Source organism: Marmota flaviventris, chromosome 10 (genome assembly GCF_047511675.1).
Source record: "Marmota flaviventris isolate mMarFla1 chromosome 10, mMarFla1.hap1, whole genome shotgun sequence".
Lineage (NCBI taxonomy): Eukaryota > Metazoa > Chordata > Mammalia > Rodentia > Sciuridae > Marmota > Marmota flaviventris.
The window spans coordinates 55033372-55050235 of NC_092507.1; the positions used below are offsets into that span (position 1 = coordinate 55033372).

The window sequence follows — 16864 nt, forward strand, 5'->3', positions numbered from 1 at the left end:
AGAAGCTTAAAGCCTCCTGAAAGAACAGCTGAGCAGAAAAGCTAGTAAAAGAAAAGCAGAAAAGTTAATGAAAGAAGCACCACTGTAGCTTTGGTAGATTCTAACTCCCATCTATTAGCTCTCCTTCAACAGTGAGACCATGCAGCAGTGAGGAGCAAAAGCAATTAATCCGGCAATACAGTTTTTCCCTCAAAGGTCTGAAATAAATCTGCTCCCTTGGGACTGAGTAAATCCTTGGTTACTTAATTATATCAAAAGAATATATCAAAATTATATCAAAAGTATACCAAAAGAAAAGTATGGACACACATTAGGTATCACTGTGTGTGTATCCCATGTTCACAACAGTAAAGTACACACTAAGAAATTCCAAGCAAAATCATTTAATTATTTAAACCAAACATAGGCTTTCCTACCCCATCCTTCTCCTTAGCTAAAACATGGTACCAAATGCCCTATCTCCTATGTTCTTAACTGCTCTTATTCTAAAGATACAAGCCATCCACTTTGCTCTTGAAGCATCACTATGCAAAACCAAAACACAGCAGAGAGCTATTTTGAGGGGCTAAAACTATCTCAGTCAGCCCAGTCCCTTGTCTTTAGCTTTCTGGGAGAATTCACACAATTGACTTGTTATAGCTTAATTTAGAATTCTATTCATGTCAAACACTCTAATTTCATGATTTGAAGCTACAGACTTTGGAAAATTATAATCCAATCTGATTTCTAACAGGAGATTGGGCAGGCCTCATTCCACTGGGGGTGCAGAACACCAGGGATGGGCCCCACTCCACTGGGGGCATGTTTTACTTAGTAGTCAGTAAAAATGTTACCTCTACTGATGACTATTGAAGCATCAGAAAGGAAGCCACCAAAGTAACCATCCTCTTCTTCCCAAATGATCATGGACTTACCTCCCTGTCTTGTCTTTTTTAGAAAGTAAACCCACTTGGCTAATTCAGATATGCCATGACCTCCTTGATGTTAAAGAGCTAGAATCACAAAGTCAGATGAAAGAGGCCTCAGGCTTCAGTGAACTTTAGCTCAATACTCAACTTGGCTCTCTTGACTGAAGACAAATGAGTCTCCCTCAAATAAAACAGTTCAGGAGGAAGCAACATTACTGAAAATGTCAGACACAATTTTTAAAAGTGGGTCATATAAGGTCTGGCTCAGTCACAGGAAAAGCACCCTTGATTAGCTTTTGGCCAGCACCTCTTCACACAGAACACCAGAACTCAGTGAAACAGAGCAGTTCTTACTTCGGTTAATGGGATGGGCCTATCACTACTAAGCTATTCATCTGCCCTGTCACAAATAGCCTAAATTTTCTTTTTTCCTCTACTCTAAGATAATACATTTTCCTTTTCCCGCACTCCTCAGAGCTAAGTTGCCTGCAAGCAGACCAGGCCCTTCCTGAATTCTTAAAGACTGTTAGAAATGCAACACAACCCATCAAAACTAATAAGATAGAACAGGAAATAAGGATTATGGGACTTAAGAACATAAAAAGATTATTATTTTAGAGGATCAATAATCAAAAAAAAGCACATACCAAAAAGATACCAGTATTTTTTTTTTCAACTTACCTTAATACAGCCAACTATTGTAGTTGTAAGAGCAGAATTATACTGAGTGCAGAGCACTGTGGCGTACATCAAGATGAACCTAGGGTGAAGAAGGAAAAGGTACATCATAATGAAGACCCAGTGCTTACTTTAAAATAATCTCTAGCCAAGAGAAATAGCCAGTATTGGCCATGCTAGCTCATTCTAGTCACCGAGCAACTGTGAGCTTTCTTCACCTCACTGTTGTTACACTGAAGCTTCAGATTTTTTAAGACTTCTAAAGAGAAACACACATCCGTTTCCTGTCCTGGTGTTTTTCGAATCCCCTCAACAAAACCATGAAACTATTACTTATAATGATGAGTATTCTTTAGCAATCATGCTTCCTACTATCTCACCTAAGCTAGACAGAAAGCTCAGATCTCACAACCCTACCTCACTTGTATACCTCTCATGAGGACAATGTGACCTCTGGACAGGATGAAGGCAAGAGGGATTCTTAAGGATGGAAGAAAATCAAACTGGAACTACTTTAAGAGGGGATACAGGCTCCCTCAATAACTAAGTAGCAGCACTTGGAACTCCTAGATTTCCATTGAGGCTTTTGAGCTGACTTAATCCTAGGGAAGCATGTCATTATATTCTGAAGCACCTGCTCACTATGTGCCAGGTCCAGTCACAGATGAGCTGACTGGCTAAGGGAAGGACACATTATAGAAACATGAAAGTGAGGAGAGAAGCATGTTTGCAGATACTCTTTGCCTTTTACATCTTCTCTTCTAGACAGAAGACAACATGGTAGAGAGAAGTCAATTAGCCCCAAAGTCAAATGCAGCCTTGCCATCTACTGCTTGTGCAAACTTTGATAATTAATTTTTGAGCCTGCTTTCTCATAGGTAAGAGAACAACAACATGTGTCAAACTGTCAATGTATAGATAAAATAATGCATACTGAAATATAATGTTGCTTATTATAGACAAGGCCAATGGATAAATATCAGCTCTTTTCTTCCTCTAACATGACTTTGGGATCAATTCAGCAGCCTTAAGAGCACACTCCCAGGTGGTACTATGAAACCACTGAGTCTGGAATTGATTATCCTAAGCTGACACACTTAGGAGCCCAAACAGATACTGGGAAATGAGGCAAATGAACTCCTGAACAAATTTCTCTAATCTATGTCTCTAGGAAAACTATCTGCTAACAAGGTGATAAACACTCACCCCATCACACAGGAGAGGGTGAACTGTAGAAGAAAGAGGGTGTCGGCCCAGCCTTCAAACTCCATTGCCTGTAATATGCAAGGAAGCATTAGATTTTAGAGCAGGCCCTCAGAAGGAGCTCATTCGTTCATTAATGAAAATCCTTTTATGTGTGTACCCCCAACATGCACATGCACGCGCACGTGTGCGTGCACACACACACACACACACACACACACATACACAGGCATGCATTTCCCTGCATCACTCCCAGGATAGAGTGATGTTCAAGTTTCAAATATATCAAACTGAACCAATGAAAAATTTTAAAAGGCATCCTACTTTCTAAAATGTAATGTGGGGAGATTTTATACTTCTCCCTACTGGTGCAAAGAAATAATTATTTCCTTAAGGCACACGTCCACATCTGGCTAAACTCAGCTATTCTCCCAGATGGCTGTTAATGTACTAGCGTTAAAGGTTTTCTCCAACATTAAAACACATTTCTAGCCAGGTGCAGTGGCGCACACCTGTAATCCCAGCAGCTAGGGAGGCAAAGGCAGGAGGATTGTGAGTTCAAAGCCAGCCTCAGCAATTTAGTGAAGCACTAAGCAACTCAGTGAGACCTTGTCTCTAATAAAATACAAAACAGGGTTAGGGATGTGGCTCAGTGGTCAAGTACCCCTGAATTCAATCCCAGGTATAGAAGTAATTATATAAATACACCTAAGGTCTACTCCAGGAGATTTATTGTTCATATATATATATGACATGATATAATATCATATATATATATTATATATATATATATATCACTTATATATATATGTCATCACACACACACCCCCCCCACACACACACATATATGCACACACCACAATTTGTTTAGTCAAGAGTCAATGGACTTTTATTTGGGTTGTTTCTACAATTATGTTATTATAAATAAAGCTGCAATTAACCTTGGAGTAAAAGTCTATTAACACATTATTATTTGCCTTTGGTAAATATCTAGGACATTAGATTGCTAGTTCTTTTGGTAAATTTATCCTTAATTTTATAAGATAAACTTTTTTTTCTTATAAACTGTAAACTTTTTTCCAAAGTAGCTACATAATTATATATTCTCCCCAGCACTGTATGAGAGCTCTCACCGTTGTACATGTTCATCAATATTTAGAATTCCCAGAGGCTATTCTGGTCAGTGGCATGTGGCATTTCAGAATTCTAACTTGTTTCCCTAATGACTAACAAGGGTTGGGTATCTTTTAATGTGCTTATCTGACATCAGTATTTCTTTTTTTATAGTCTACCCAAATCTTTTGCCAAATTTTAATTAAAAGTCTTCTGATGATTGAGTTTTAAGTTTTTTTTATACATTCTTGATGAATATCTTTAATCATGTACATCTGGTACACACACACATGCATGGATGACCTAAGAGTAAAAAATAATCAGAATTATATAGCAAAAACCTTAAATAAATCTGTCTATACTCTATATACAGGAGTTCCTTCCCTCCTTAATCTCCTATGCTAACGGGGCACGATTCTGACATGTATTAAGTCAGGCCTTGGGGCACTATGCTAAAGAGGATTTAATTAGGTCTGCTCATAATGAAATAGAAAACTACAGCAATAAATAATACTGCCTAATATTTGTGGAGTGCTTCTGAATAGATCATGTCATTTGAGTCCTGTGATAACCCTCTAAGATGAAAAAGCCAAGTCATATTATCCCCAGAAGACATCAAATGACTGACTAACTTTAGGTCACATAGCTAATATATTAGACTCAAATCTACACATTCCAAGTCCATGGCTCTTTACAATGAACATTAAATTTTATTCAGGAAAAATGCAAATATATACTGCATAGGCCGCCCCCTTGGGGACATAGTAACTATTCTGTAGAATATTAAAATAAATCTTATGGCCATTATTCTATTTATACAATTCAAAAACAGAGAAATAATTCTCAGAGGATTTATTTTCCCCATTTCCCTAAGTATTTGGCCTATGTCTGAAGAAAGCCGGTCTATGGCACAAGTAGCCTGCTGCATTCCTCTACTTTACCACAAGAATAGATCTTTGACAGCAACAAAATCAGCAGCAGCCATTTGAAAGTACAGCTGAAGGACAAATATGACCCATTCAGTCACCTCAAGAGCCCACCCTCCCTGCCATCTGCCATAAGGACAGCATTAAGAAAGCAATAAAAGCTACCACTTATTACAAGCTTCCTATGTGCCAGACTCAGAAATATTCAGTAACTTTTCCAAAATTATTCAGCTAGTAAGAGCTTGTTCATCTCCACAGCCTACAGTCCTTCTATCTATACTTCTGGGAAACAACACAAGTTTTTCTACTCGATGGCTGCTCTTATCAGATCAGTGAGTCAAAAGCAGGAGTTCTACTTGTAACTCTGCATTAACTTTCTGTGAGGTCATAATAAAGTCATTTAACCTCTATGAGCCCTTGTCTATATTACAAAGGTAGAAAACAATCTGCTCCTTCTGCTATTTGTTAGAAACAACTGGGAGAATAAAATAAGATATATAAATTACATAAATATATACAGAATTTATAAACAGAAGAGATTATTTACTTAAGCTTCCACCACTACCATTATTAACTCATGGTGGTAGATTTGCAGGGAAGAAAAATTTTGTTTTTAAGGTTCTGGGGATTGAACCCAGGGCCATACACATGCTAGGCAAGTGCTCTACTATTAAGCAACACCCACAGCCCCAACAGGCAAACCTTTTTATTCTCCCTATGACAGGAGATACAGAAGGCACAACGATCATGTACTTTTTTTAATCAGGAAAAATAAAATGTTTAAACAAAACAAAACTTCTGCCTCTAGAGAAAACTCTGATAAAGAGTCACTGTGACGAGAATGACCTGACTGGTCATTCTGTGCATAACACAGAACTAAATAGGACTCTGCTACAAGCTCCATGATCTGCAATCTTGGCTAAGTGGTGGCTGTGGTTACAGACTGAACATACAAAGATGCTTTCTTAGGCTTCCTTCTGTTTTGAATGAAGTTTCCACCTCTACAGGTGCTGGTGGTATCATGTAATTCCACGGGTCAAAACCTCCAGGAGTGAAAAGAGTGTCATACAATCAAAGGGCAAAGGTTATATGGACCTACCATGTTCTGTGTAAGATTTTTAGTCAAATAAAAATATTTGAAACAAAAAAGTTTAACTATAAAATTTGTTCTTTACTTGCTTAGATAAAGGAAATTAAAAGATTTAGGGAGTATCTGAGTAAGATTAAGCACTAAAATGACATACAATAATAAAACTAAAATCTAGTCCAGGAATGCAATCAGATTTTGTCTTTTTTTTTTTTTTTGGTACCAGGGATTGATCTGAGGGGCACTCAACCACTGAGCCACATCCCCAACCTTATTTTGTATTTTATTTAGAGACAGGGTCTCACTAAGTTGCTTAGCACCTCGCTTTTGCTGAGGCTAGCTTTGAACTCACCATCCTTCTGTCTCAGCCTCCAGAGACACTGGGATTATAGGCATGAACCACTGTGCCCTCAAGATTTTTTCTTTTGTACCAGCTCTAATTGATTAATTCTGGCTGTCTGAACCACTGTAGTGGGAAACATTCTGAGGCTATGTCCAGGCTCAAAAAGGAAAATACTGTGACTATTTGTCCTTGTCCATAAGAGCACAGGATAATATCTGCACTGATTCACCACTCCTGATCTAAAGAGAAACATGGAATAATTTCATAAGTGCAACCATTCCCACTTCCAGGGAAACTTGCTAAACAAAAAGTCAATAACTTATTTTATATGCAAACTAAAATCTGAAGTATAAATGAGACATTTTCTGTGTTTTGATTTCTCCCTGCTTACCTTGAAAAATCTTAACAAACAATTTAGGCTTTCTATACTCTATATAGAACATCATGGTAAAAAGGTTGTAAATGATGTAAATCTATTTTGAAATTTCTTTCTCTTAAAAAAAAAACTATTGAGAAAAAAATGTGGTCTTTTCTAAAAGTAAACTGCTAGGAAACTTGCTAAGGCAGAACAAAGATAATGTTAGTGGTGCAAATGATCTGCCATAGTTCTCTCCCTGCCTTGGGAAAGTCAGGTGAGTTCCCAGAATCAGTGGTGCTGGGTTACCCACCTTGACACTATTATAACCATTTTCTACCTCTCCTGCTCTGCCCCTTCTCCTAGCTTAAATGAGATTATAAGCCCAGATATTTTCACTGTCTCGCTGCTCACTACGCTTTGCCACCAATATAAAACCTATGTATGATGGCAAAACTACACTTACTAAACTTACTAATCAAGTTTCTTGCTCCTGTTGAAAAGTCACATCCTCAAAAATAAAAATGACTAATAACAAGAGTAGTCACCCTGGACAGGCTACCCCAGTAGCCTAAAACTTTTTCATAATTTAAACAGCAGTGCTTCATGAGAGACACTTCCAGACAGATGATTTGTGTGGCAACTTTTCTTGTCATTCCCCTAAGCCATGGAATATAACCAGTGATATAATGAAGACATTATACAATGTCCCAGTGCCTACAGTACTGGCCTTGTGAGATTCACAGCAAGAGGTCTGTTCTTCCATTCCTACGTGAGAATACCTAGCAGAGTGTGCTGCCAGAAAGCAGAGCTCCAACTCCTGTGACTCTGAATCACCGGCTTTGTGCTGCAAACATTCCCTTTTGGAGGCAGCAACTAATGAATTTAAACACAATCTGTCCTGACAACTTTGGAAAGTCATTAGTGAAGTGATGTCCACTCCACCTCTACCTATATTAATTAGATATCTTTTATTAACAGTAAGCTGGTTTTCATATAATATGTAGGGACTTTTTAAAATATTTTAGAAGATATGTATTTTAAAAACACTAAGTGCTGAAATATAGGTTCTTTGGTTCAAGGTAAATGCAAGACTTACAAACCTTGAATAAACTTTTAAAACACAAACATACACACACACATACACACATACAACCAGACTAGTTTCTGAGAATGCTTTCCCAAGGCTTTCCCTTGTACTATGTGCTCACTGGGATGCATTGTTCAATTGGAACTTGCCTTTAATCTTTAAGGTAATTTAGTTTTTTCATCCTTAACCTCCAATTCTTCCTTAAAGATTGTATCAATCCTGTCAAATACCTCTCTGGACCTTTCAGAGCCTCTTGTTGGATTCTTGCCCTAGCAGAGGACAATTTTTCTTCCTTCTCCTACTTAGGTTAATAGTGAGACTTTGAGAAAAATAATTCAAATCTGATTTTGCTTTAGTTTGCATCCAGGTCAAGAATCTGCAACTCTAAAAATGCAAACAAATAAATTTGTTCTCTCTTTCCCAGTTATTTTTGAAGTTAGGATTCATCACAGAATATTCATCATTTATTCCAAAAAAAATAATATTTTTCTTATTGTTCACTTTATAAAGTACAGTTTTTTAAATACCTTCACATGATTCTACAATAAAAACAATTCAGAAAAATGAAGAGTTTGGAAGTGTCCCTTCATTCTTTTCTATATACCTATTCCCACACACAAACACAAAAATTGATGGTTACTTTATTAGTTTCATATATAATTTTTCCAGTTCCTTTATTGAAATAAGTGAATAAACTATGTGTATCTTATTTTTCATTTCATTTTACTCAAAGAAAGCCTACCCTTTGCACCATGCTTTTACATTTAACCACTCATCATGGAGATCTTTTCATTCAATACAAAGAGAACTTCCATGCAATAAGTGGCCTAAGCTCAGGAGAGCCAGGAGTCCCACGGATGAAAGCAGTTGATCAGCACTGATTATCTGAGAGCACTAGATTCAGGCCAGCTGGGAGGACAGCAGCCTAGTAGTGTTCACACCAATATGACTTTTACTGCTCATGAATTCTGTCTCTTCCCAGAAAAAGACCTACTTTGAGAACATTTTATCCCAACCTCCCCATTTTATACATGACAAAGCAGAGTGGGAGAGCAGAAGGACTTATCCAAAATCAGCTAGTGCATGGGGACAGACCTGGAGGTTGCTGGTTTTCTTCACGTAGGCCCAAATTTCTCTTCATTGTACCACTTATATCACTAGCTTTTAAGGACTTGTTACTACTTGGAGAGTAAATTTCAAATTCCTATGTCTAGCACTGGTTCTAATTTAGAAGGAAACAGGGTGTGGTATAATGAGAAGAGTGACAGCACCAGTCTTACAATCAGGAAATCTGGGAAATCTAGACCTGGGTCCTCTCTGGCCCCTATTTCCTCACTTATGAAATAAAAGGTTTGAACCAGATGCTCTCCAAGGCCTCTCCGAGTCTTACACTTCTATCTTCTAACAACACTTGCATCTATGCCTGTGCTCATGCTTAGTTCTGCCTGGAACACACCTTTCATTTCTCCTCCTCCACCTTTCTCAAGGTCCACCTTGGTTTTCCCTGATATGTACCCATTCAGAAAATGCTAAGAGCTCATTTCTCAGGATCCAGAACATGCTTTTTCCTCAACCTAGATCTAGATGACTTCCTCTCCAAAAAGCCACACAAATTGGTTTCTCAATCCATTCAGTTCATGTCTGCTTAAATGAATCTTGTAAAGACAACTTTCTTAGCTAACTTACTAAAAACAGCACTTCCCTTCATTCTCCTCATGCTCTACTTCTCTTCATTGCTCTTAGTATATAATTTATGTGTAGTCTATCTCACCCCACTGGAATCCAAGCACAATTAAAGCAAAGACCTTGGTCTTTGTTTTTTTTGTTTTTTTACTTTTCAATTCTTATAAGAGCATCTGACACACAATAAGCACTTAATATGGTCTTTGAAAGAACAGTGATTGTTTGTAAATAATTAATGACAAGGACAAGTTGCTGACTACTTCTAATACTACTCTTTTAACCACCACTGAGTTATTTCTCACATTTGAGGGCTTGTCCTACAAGAAGTCCCTGCATGAAGTCCCAAATGGAGAATGTAAGTCAGGGACAGCAGATGGTTTTGGGAGATACACGTACTCAGGCAAAAAGCAAGGGTTCTGGAGTCACACCGGTTCTAGTTCTGAACCTTGCCAACTGGGCTTGAGCATGTTTCTAGCATCTGAAAAACAGATAACAACCTACTACAGAGATATGTAACAAAGATCAGGGGAAATTATTTATGTTGAAGTATCCTGTCAGGTAGAAGGCATCATACCAAATAGGTAAAGTATACTAATGGCCAGAAACAGTCTTAAATTGTTTTTTGGCAACAGCCTCATTTAAAAATGTATGCATAAACACTCATGTTTGTCCAAATATACATATGCACATGTAGGAAGAAAAGCACACTGACAATCTGACAATGAATCAGACTCTTAGAAGAACATCTGACACATAATAAGCCCTTAATATGATCTTTGAAAGAACAGAGAAAACTCTTACCTTACCATATATCCCATTCTTTAATGCAAACCCTTTTAGATAAGGCTTCAGACAAACAAACCACTATCTATTGTGAAAATCAATCCTCCAGTGGAAAAACTAAACCTCAGACCTCTTGTAGAACACTATGAGTCTCCTGGACACCCTGGGTTATGTAGGCTTCCACCTACTACATACAGACTGTTTTAAATAAGAAAATAATCACTCAACCACCTTTGTAAGTCTTGTCTCTAAAACAAGCCCCAAAACAGGCTAACACTGCTTATTGCATTTGGTGGTTAAGAAAACAAGAACTGGGCTGGGATTGTGGCTCAGTGGTAGAGTACCTGCCAGCACTCATACATACATGGCCAGTTCATACATGGCCAGTTACACAGTTCTGGGCCTGAGGTGAGGCAGAACATCATGGCAGAAGAGTGCAGTGGAGGGAAACAGCTCAGGAGTGGTCAAGAGGAAGAGCTCCTACACAAGGACAAAAGAAAAGCCCCCAAGGCAAGGCACACCCCCAGTGACCCACCTCCTCCAGTCAAACCCTACCTGCCTACAGTTACAGAATCACTGCTATTTCAAAGAATATATATTAAGTACTTATTATGCAACAGATGCTCTTCTAAGAATTGAAAAGGAAAAAAAAAAAAAGATCAAACCCAGTGTGAGGCACTGGGTTCGATTCTCAGCACCACATAATAAATAAATAAATAAATAAACAAATAAATAAATAAAGGCATTGTGTCCATCTACAACTAAAAAAAAATTAAAGAAAACAAGAACTACCTCACTAAACAACAATTATTGATACTTAACTCACACCATTTTCTTCCTAACCTGAATACTCATAGTACTTACCAATAGGCATGCACTTTGATATTGTCTCATACCTAGGCTTTTGGGGGATACCTTATATCTAAACCATAAGGAGTATGTTGCTCTTAGAATGGCAAGTCTGCTCCCTAATAAGATGGTATGGTCTTTAAAGACGATACCATTTTATTGCAGCTTCTTTTTTCTTATTTTCTGAGTCTAACATAGTGAGATATACAATAGTCTTTAACTATATGAGAATGTTGAGACAGAGAAGATGTTAAGGAAAAAATGTTTAGAAAAAGAGCAAGGGATTGTAAGAAAGCCAATATCCATTTGTACCGCAATAAATGTTTTATTAGTAATAAGAATGAGAATAAACATTTATACAAAATCCAAAATAATGATGGAGTTTCACTATAAAACAATGAGTTCAATTTCTAAAATTAGTTTATCATTCTAACTGGAAAATATTTAAATGAACTCACATTCTTCAAAATCGTTATTCTTCTAAAATAAACCTTTCTTGACTTTGGCACTTTTATTGGAGAAACAAAAGACTATTATTCAAAATTCTACTCTTCTGCTTAGAAATAGAAGAAAAGAATAAGAGGAAATCTAGATCTAACATAGGTGACAAAGCAAATTTTCACACTATGAATAAACATTCTTAACCACACTAAAGCATTTCAATATGAATGTGAGTTACTGAATTTCAAAATGTGCAAATTATAACTTTTTACATAAATTGTCAGCATTCTGGAATGAAGAAATGTCTCCTTTGGTCAATTTTTTTCAAGTAGCTACACGCTATTGGTCAAAGTTTTAATATAATGAAAATTCTGTCTTTGCTAGGTCCTTAGAATACCTAACCATATTAATTCTTCCAACTTTCTCATATACAAATTGGCCTAGAGAATTGGAACCATCTTGCCATTAGGGGATGGTCATTTTACATCACATTCTTACTCCAAAGAGTAAAGGGTGCTTCAGTCAGGGTCTTGCTTGGAGGAAGCAGACCACTGTGGAAAGACCCTAGTCTTTGCTATAAGGCTTGGGTTTAAATTCTGATCCTACTACCCCCCATCCCCCCACCCTATACCCCCTACCCCTTAGTATGGCTTTGGGCAAGTTATTTACTTTCTCTGAACCTCTACTCTCACATTAGTAAACTAGAGATAATGTAAACTTTCTAAGCTATTATGTTATATATAGAAAGCAACTAGCAGATAATATAGATTCAAAAAATGCTAGTTTTTCCTACCATTTTCTTCACAGTCACAGAAATTTACTCATCACAACTGGTCAGAGTAGTTAGCTCTGTTTCCTACTTCAGGGCCATTTCTAGATCTTCTAGTACCCAGATCACATCATTAGAACTTTACACATCTATTCAAAATGATATGTGCCAATTATTTAAAAGAAAGAGGTCTTATGTAACTATGTTTCATAAATTATCAGTATCCTGTCTTTGTTTCAAGAACAAGTTTTCAATAGTCTAATTGCTCTCAAAACCTTTTTATTTCAGCCTTCACTGATCTGTGGGCATCATCACTGTCTTAAGAATGAATGAGTAATAAGTATTTGATGAAGTACTAGCCAGGGGGATTATCAGAAAGAATCTGGGACAGAAATCCTTGGTAGGATTCTGAATTTCAATTTGATTTGCAAAATGTTATAAATTCTAACAATATGGAATTAACTTTTTCCCTAGGAATACAAGTTTATTTTAGAGAAAAATTCTTCTCTAGATTTACTTTAGTACTCTATTTTGGATTAACTTAACTAAACATTTGCAGAAAATTGGTTACCAACATTAGTTTCTATTTATATGGTCATGGCACCACATAGTAATAAGTATCTCCTAAGGAAAAAAAAACAACTTGGAATTTAAGCCAGGATGACAATTGTCAGAGAAACAAAATTCTAGTGATGCCAGAATCTTGCTTAGGGTTTTGAAGTTTTTACTATTTCAAGATTCTTTTGCTTCTCAAGGATAGTTTGCTAAGATTCCTATTTTATAGTTTAATAAAAATGTAAAAATTCCCTTCCTCTATTCTGGCATATATGAAAAGGATACTAGTTAGCATGTACTATTTTTATGTTGACAAGAGCTATTTTGAGGCACCTTAGTACTCTCCAGCACTTATGCCAAGAAGGAAGTTAGCATGACATTAGTAAAGAGTAAATTCTCAGTGTGTGGTTACTTAATAAGCACATTTCTTTTTAACAACCCCACAGTCTATTTTTTTTGGTCAAAAACAATAAAGTAATTCATCAACATAAGGCATTTAACCATAATTAGAAAGTCCTACCTTTTGTGCATCTCCTGTGAAATATGCAATGGCCAGGGTGGGCAGAATCATGAACAGCGCGTTGTAATAGAGGAGACCATATTTCCCCAGCTCCTAGGATGATAATAATAATAATAATGATGATGATGATGATGATGTATGATTTTGTGTGACTTTCTTAAGTTAAAAAGGCTTTAATTTCAACAGATGCATTCAAGTCTGAAATGCAGCACTAAGCTTTATGCTGTATGATTCACGTTCACAGGACCAGGATTATAAGTAGTCCTGAAATTATAGGTAATAAAATTTATGATTTATTTAAAGTATCTCCGTGTTGGCCATACTACGATAAACCAAATAATTAATTGTTTATGGTCACAAGTATCACTGAAAAGTGTGCCTCATTTTGCATGGCAGCAAGCAAAAAGCCATAGAGAAACAAAGCAATCTTTAAGAATAGGCGCCCAGTCAGCCAGAGACATGTGCTATCCAGGAATGGAGGATGTATATAGAAGCAAACAAATGATCCACATCATTCACATAACTGACAAATAACAAAAATAGAAATGCCGAAACTGTTTTCTTTTCACATTTTAACTGTTTTGAGTACTTTTTAAAATATTTTTAGTTGTAGATGGACACAATGCTTTTATTTATTTATTTATTTTTATGCAGTGCTGAGGATCAAACCCAGTGCCTCACACGTACTAGCCAAGTGCTCTACCACTGAGCCACAACCTCAGCCCTGTTTTGAGTATCTTTCTTCCCGACTCCTGAATTTTTTTTTTTTTAAGTTACTGGGGATTGAATCCAGAGGTGCTTTACCATTGAGCTACACCCTCATAGTTTATTATCTTTTTTATTTTAAGACCAGGTCTCATTAAGTTGCTGAGGCTAGCCTTAAACCTGTGATTCTCCTCCTCAGACTCCTGAGCTGCTGGGATTACAGGCATGTACTACCATACCTAACTCTCCCAAACTTCTTAAACACAGTACACCAACTAAATTTTACTTAGGGCATCATCATAAACACACATTACTATAGCATGTTCTGATACAGTGCTGCCCTTAATGCTGTTTAATAGCCCCTGTACTATTTTTTTCATCAGTATTTGTGTCTGTTTCAGAGTTTTTCTGTTTCTCTTGTTGCAGATTATCTTTTACACTACTGGCAAGCCTTTGCCTCTAAACAGAACACCACTTCTAGTTTGCTGATTGTAATCCATGAAATGAAAAGCAGATCAGTGAGCTTAAAAGTTCTAACGTAAATAAATTCTAAGTCATTTCTAAGTGAGGAACTAAATGTCTCTCCTAGGAGTAAAATACTCTGAACTTTTTTTTTTCCCCTAGGTTCTGGGATGTATTCTAGACTGCACTGTTCAAAAATAGTAGCCACTAGCCACATGTAGCTATTTAAAGTTAATTATAATTACATAAAGCTTCCAATTCAGTTCCTCAATTATATCTGTCACTTTTTAAATGCTCAATATCCACATATGTCTCGTGGCTATTAGTAACAAACAGCAGAGAGAGATAAAGAAGACTTCCAACATCAAAAGAAATTCTACTGGACAGCATTGCTTCAGACAATTGAAGCTGCTGGATAAATGTTTTAATTAGTATTTATTCTCCAAAGCAGTAAATGGATTAAAAGGAAACACACACACACACATCAGAGTAAGACCAAACTTCTATCTGCTCTCTTAAAAAAGGCAAAAATGTTTACTAGCATCTTCCTTTGAAATGCAATCATCATACAGTCATCAGGCAAATAAATGAAGGATGAGACATAAAAGGCATACTTAGAGAAAATGTATAGGAAAAAAATCTATACTGTCCCTAGTTCTTCAAGGATATTTTTTTAAAAAATTCTCTGAGAATAATGAATGGGATAATCACACAATCTGTAATTCTCTGGAGGAGAAGGCAAAGCCCTGGCCAAAAGGATTCCAACTCAATACTATTATAACTATTGAACAGGATATTTATATTTATTTATCATCTAAATTTCAAAAAAAGACCTGAAGTAATTTCAGAAATATTCTAAGTATAATATAGCAGAGTAAGAACTAAGCAGAACGGGGGATTGTGGCTCAGCAGTAGAGCACTCGCCTAGCATGTGCAAGGCCCTGGGTTCAATCCTCAGCACCACATAAAAATAAATAAATAAAATAAAGATATTGTATCCAACTACAACTAAAAAAATAAATATTAAAAAAAAGAACTAAGCAGATAAGGTCATCTGAAGATAAAACACGGGTAGAAAATAAGATAAAACCATCATCAGTTATAAGACTAAATTATGAGATAAAAACATACCAGCTGCTCAGGAAAAACTATGGTGACTTCTAAGATAAATATCTCATATGGGTACTCACCTAGGATACATTATGAAATCAAGAACAACTCCTTCAAAAACAACCCTATGATGCAGCAAGCTGAGTTCTAAATACCTGTTTTTTACTGTAATACAACCTCATAATGTATCAAAAGAATTGTGGGTCAAATACTCAGCTTTCTGATGGTCTGGCTTGATCTGAAAATAAATTTAATGTTTGCATACTCAAAGTATATAGCAAACAAACAAAAAATATTCTGAAATGCCTTCATGTCCACGCCACCAATAGAAGGCAAAGAGCTGGATGTACAAAGGTCACGTATGAGATCCAAGCCAGGAAACTCAGCAGTACCCCTGAGAGAGCGAAACTAATGCTTCCTCAAGATTCCTACCATTTGTCGGGCAAGTACACAAAGGTCATCCTGTTCTGCAAGCGCCCTCCAACACTCACTTCCCTTAAAGATTGCCCAAAGGCTTTAGGATATATTTCTCTTGTTCCAGGTCCCTCACCAAGTATCTTCAGAACAGAGCCATGAGCATTTATTTCATTTTTCTCTATGAACTTTGTAACCTTCCTACCCCACTCTAAGTCAATATTCCCATAATCCCTTCCCAAAAGCCATCAATAAAACCTAATTGCTAATTTAAAAACTTTCTTATGTGAACACCAGAATATAGGAATCTACCCTCAGAGAACCCCCATGTCTCTCCCATCCCTTCTAAGTATTTTTCTTTATTCCATACTTTTTATCCTGATGAATTGCTATTACCATTCCCAACATCAGTAAATATCTAATAAAGAAGTTTTAGATAGCTACCTACTTTTGAATCTAATTTTTGTTTTACGTATGCACCATTTGCTGCTGTCAGTACATCGTTTATCAGAATAAAAACATATCCTTCCAGATCAAATGCCAAGTCAGAGCTGCAAAACATAAGCAAAACTTTAAGAATAAGTTAGATTTAAAGAACATGCATTAAATTTTTAATAGGTCTGAACTACAATATTTGCAAGAACATTTCTTTTCCAGCTAAATGAACATTAGGTTATTTTATCAGCTACTAGTATTTCTTGAGTCCTGGTCACAGTTGGCAATTCCATACTATTTCAATAGGGATTATTTTAGAAACAAAAACACTAATGCTTAAACACATCATAAGGAATAATCAATCATGCCAGTTAATAGTAAACTGTTCTGAATTCAAAGTCAGACCAAATCAGGCAGAAGGCATCAATTTCACAA

At 36.5% G+C, this 16864-nt stretch overlaps 1 protein-coding gene across 1 annotated transcript in view; it reads right to left on the reverse strand.

The window, feature by feature from the left end:
• The window catches only part of Slc35d1 (solute carrier family 35 member D1), a 45000-nt gene that overhangs the window by 21797 nt on the left and 6339 nt on the right, over nucleotides 1-16864 (reverse strand). Inside the window, exons 7-10 of the mRNA XM_027949564.3 lie at nucleotides 16443-16545; nucleotides 13304-13396; nucleotides 2793-2860; nucleotides 1590-1668 (exon numbers count right to left, since the gene is read on the reverse strand). Of these exons, the coding sequence (XP_027805365.1) occupies nucleotides 1590-1668; nucleotides 2793-2860; nucleotides 13304-13396; nucleotides 16443-16545 (343 nt within the window). The remainder of the gene's footprint in view (nucleotides 1-1589; nucleotides 1669-2792; nucleotides 2861-13303; nucleotides 13397-16442; nucleotides 16546-16864) is intronic.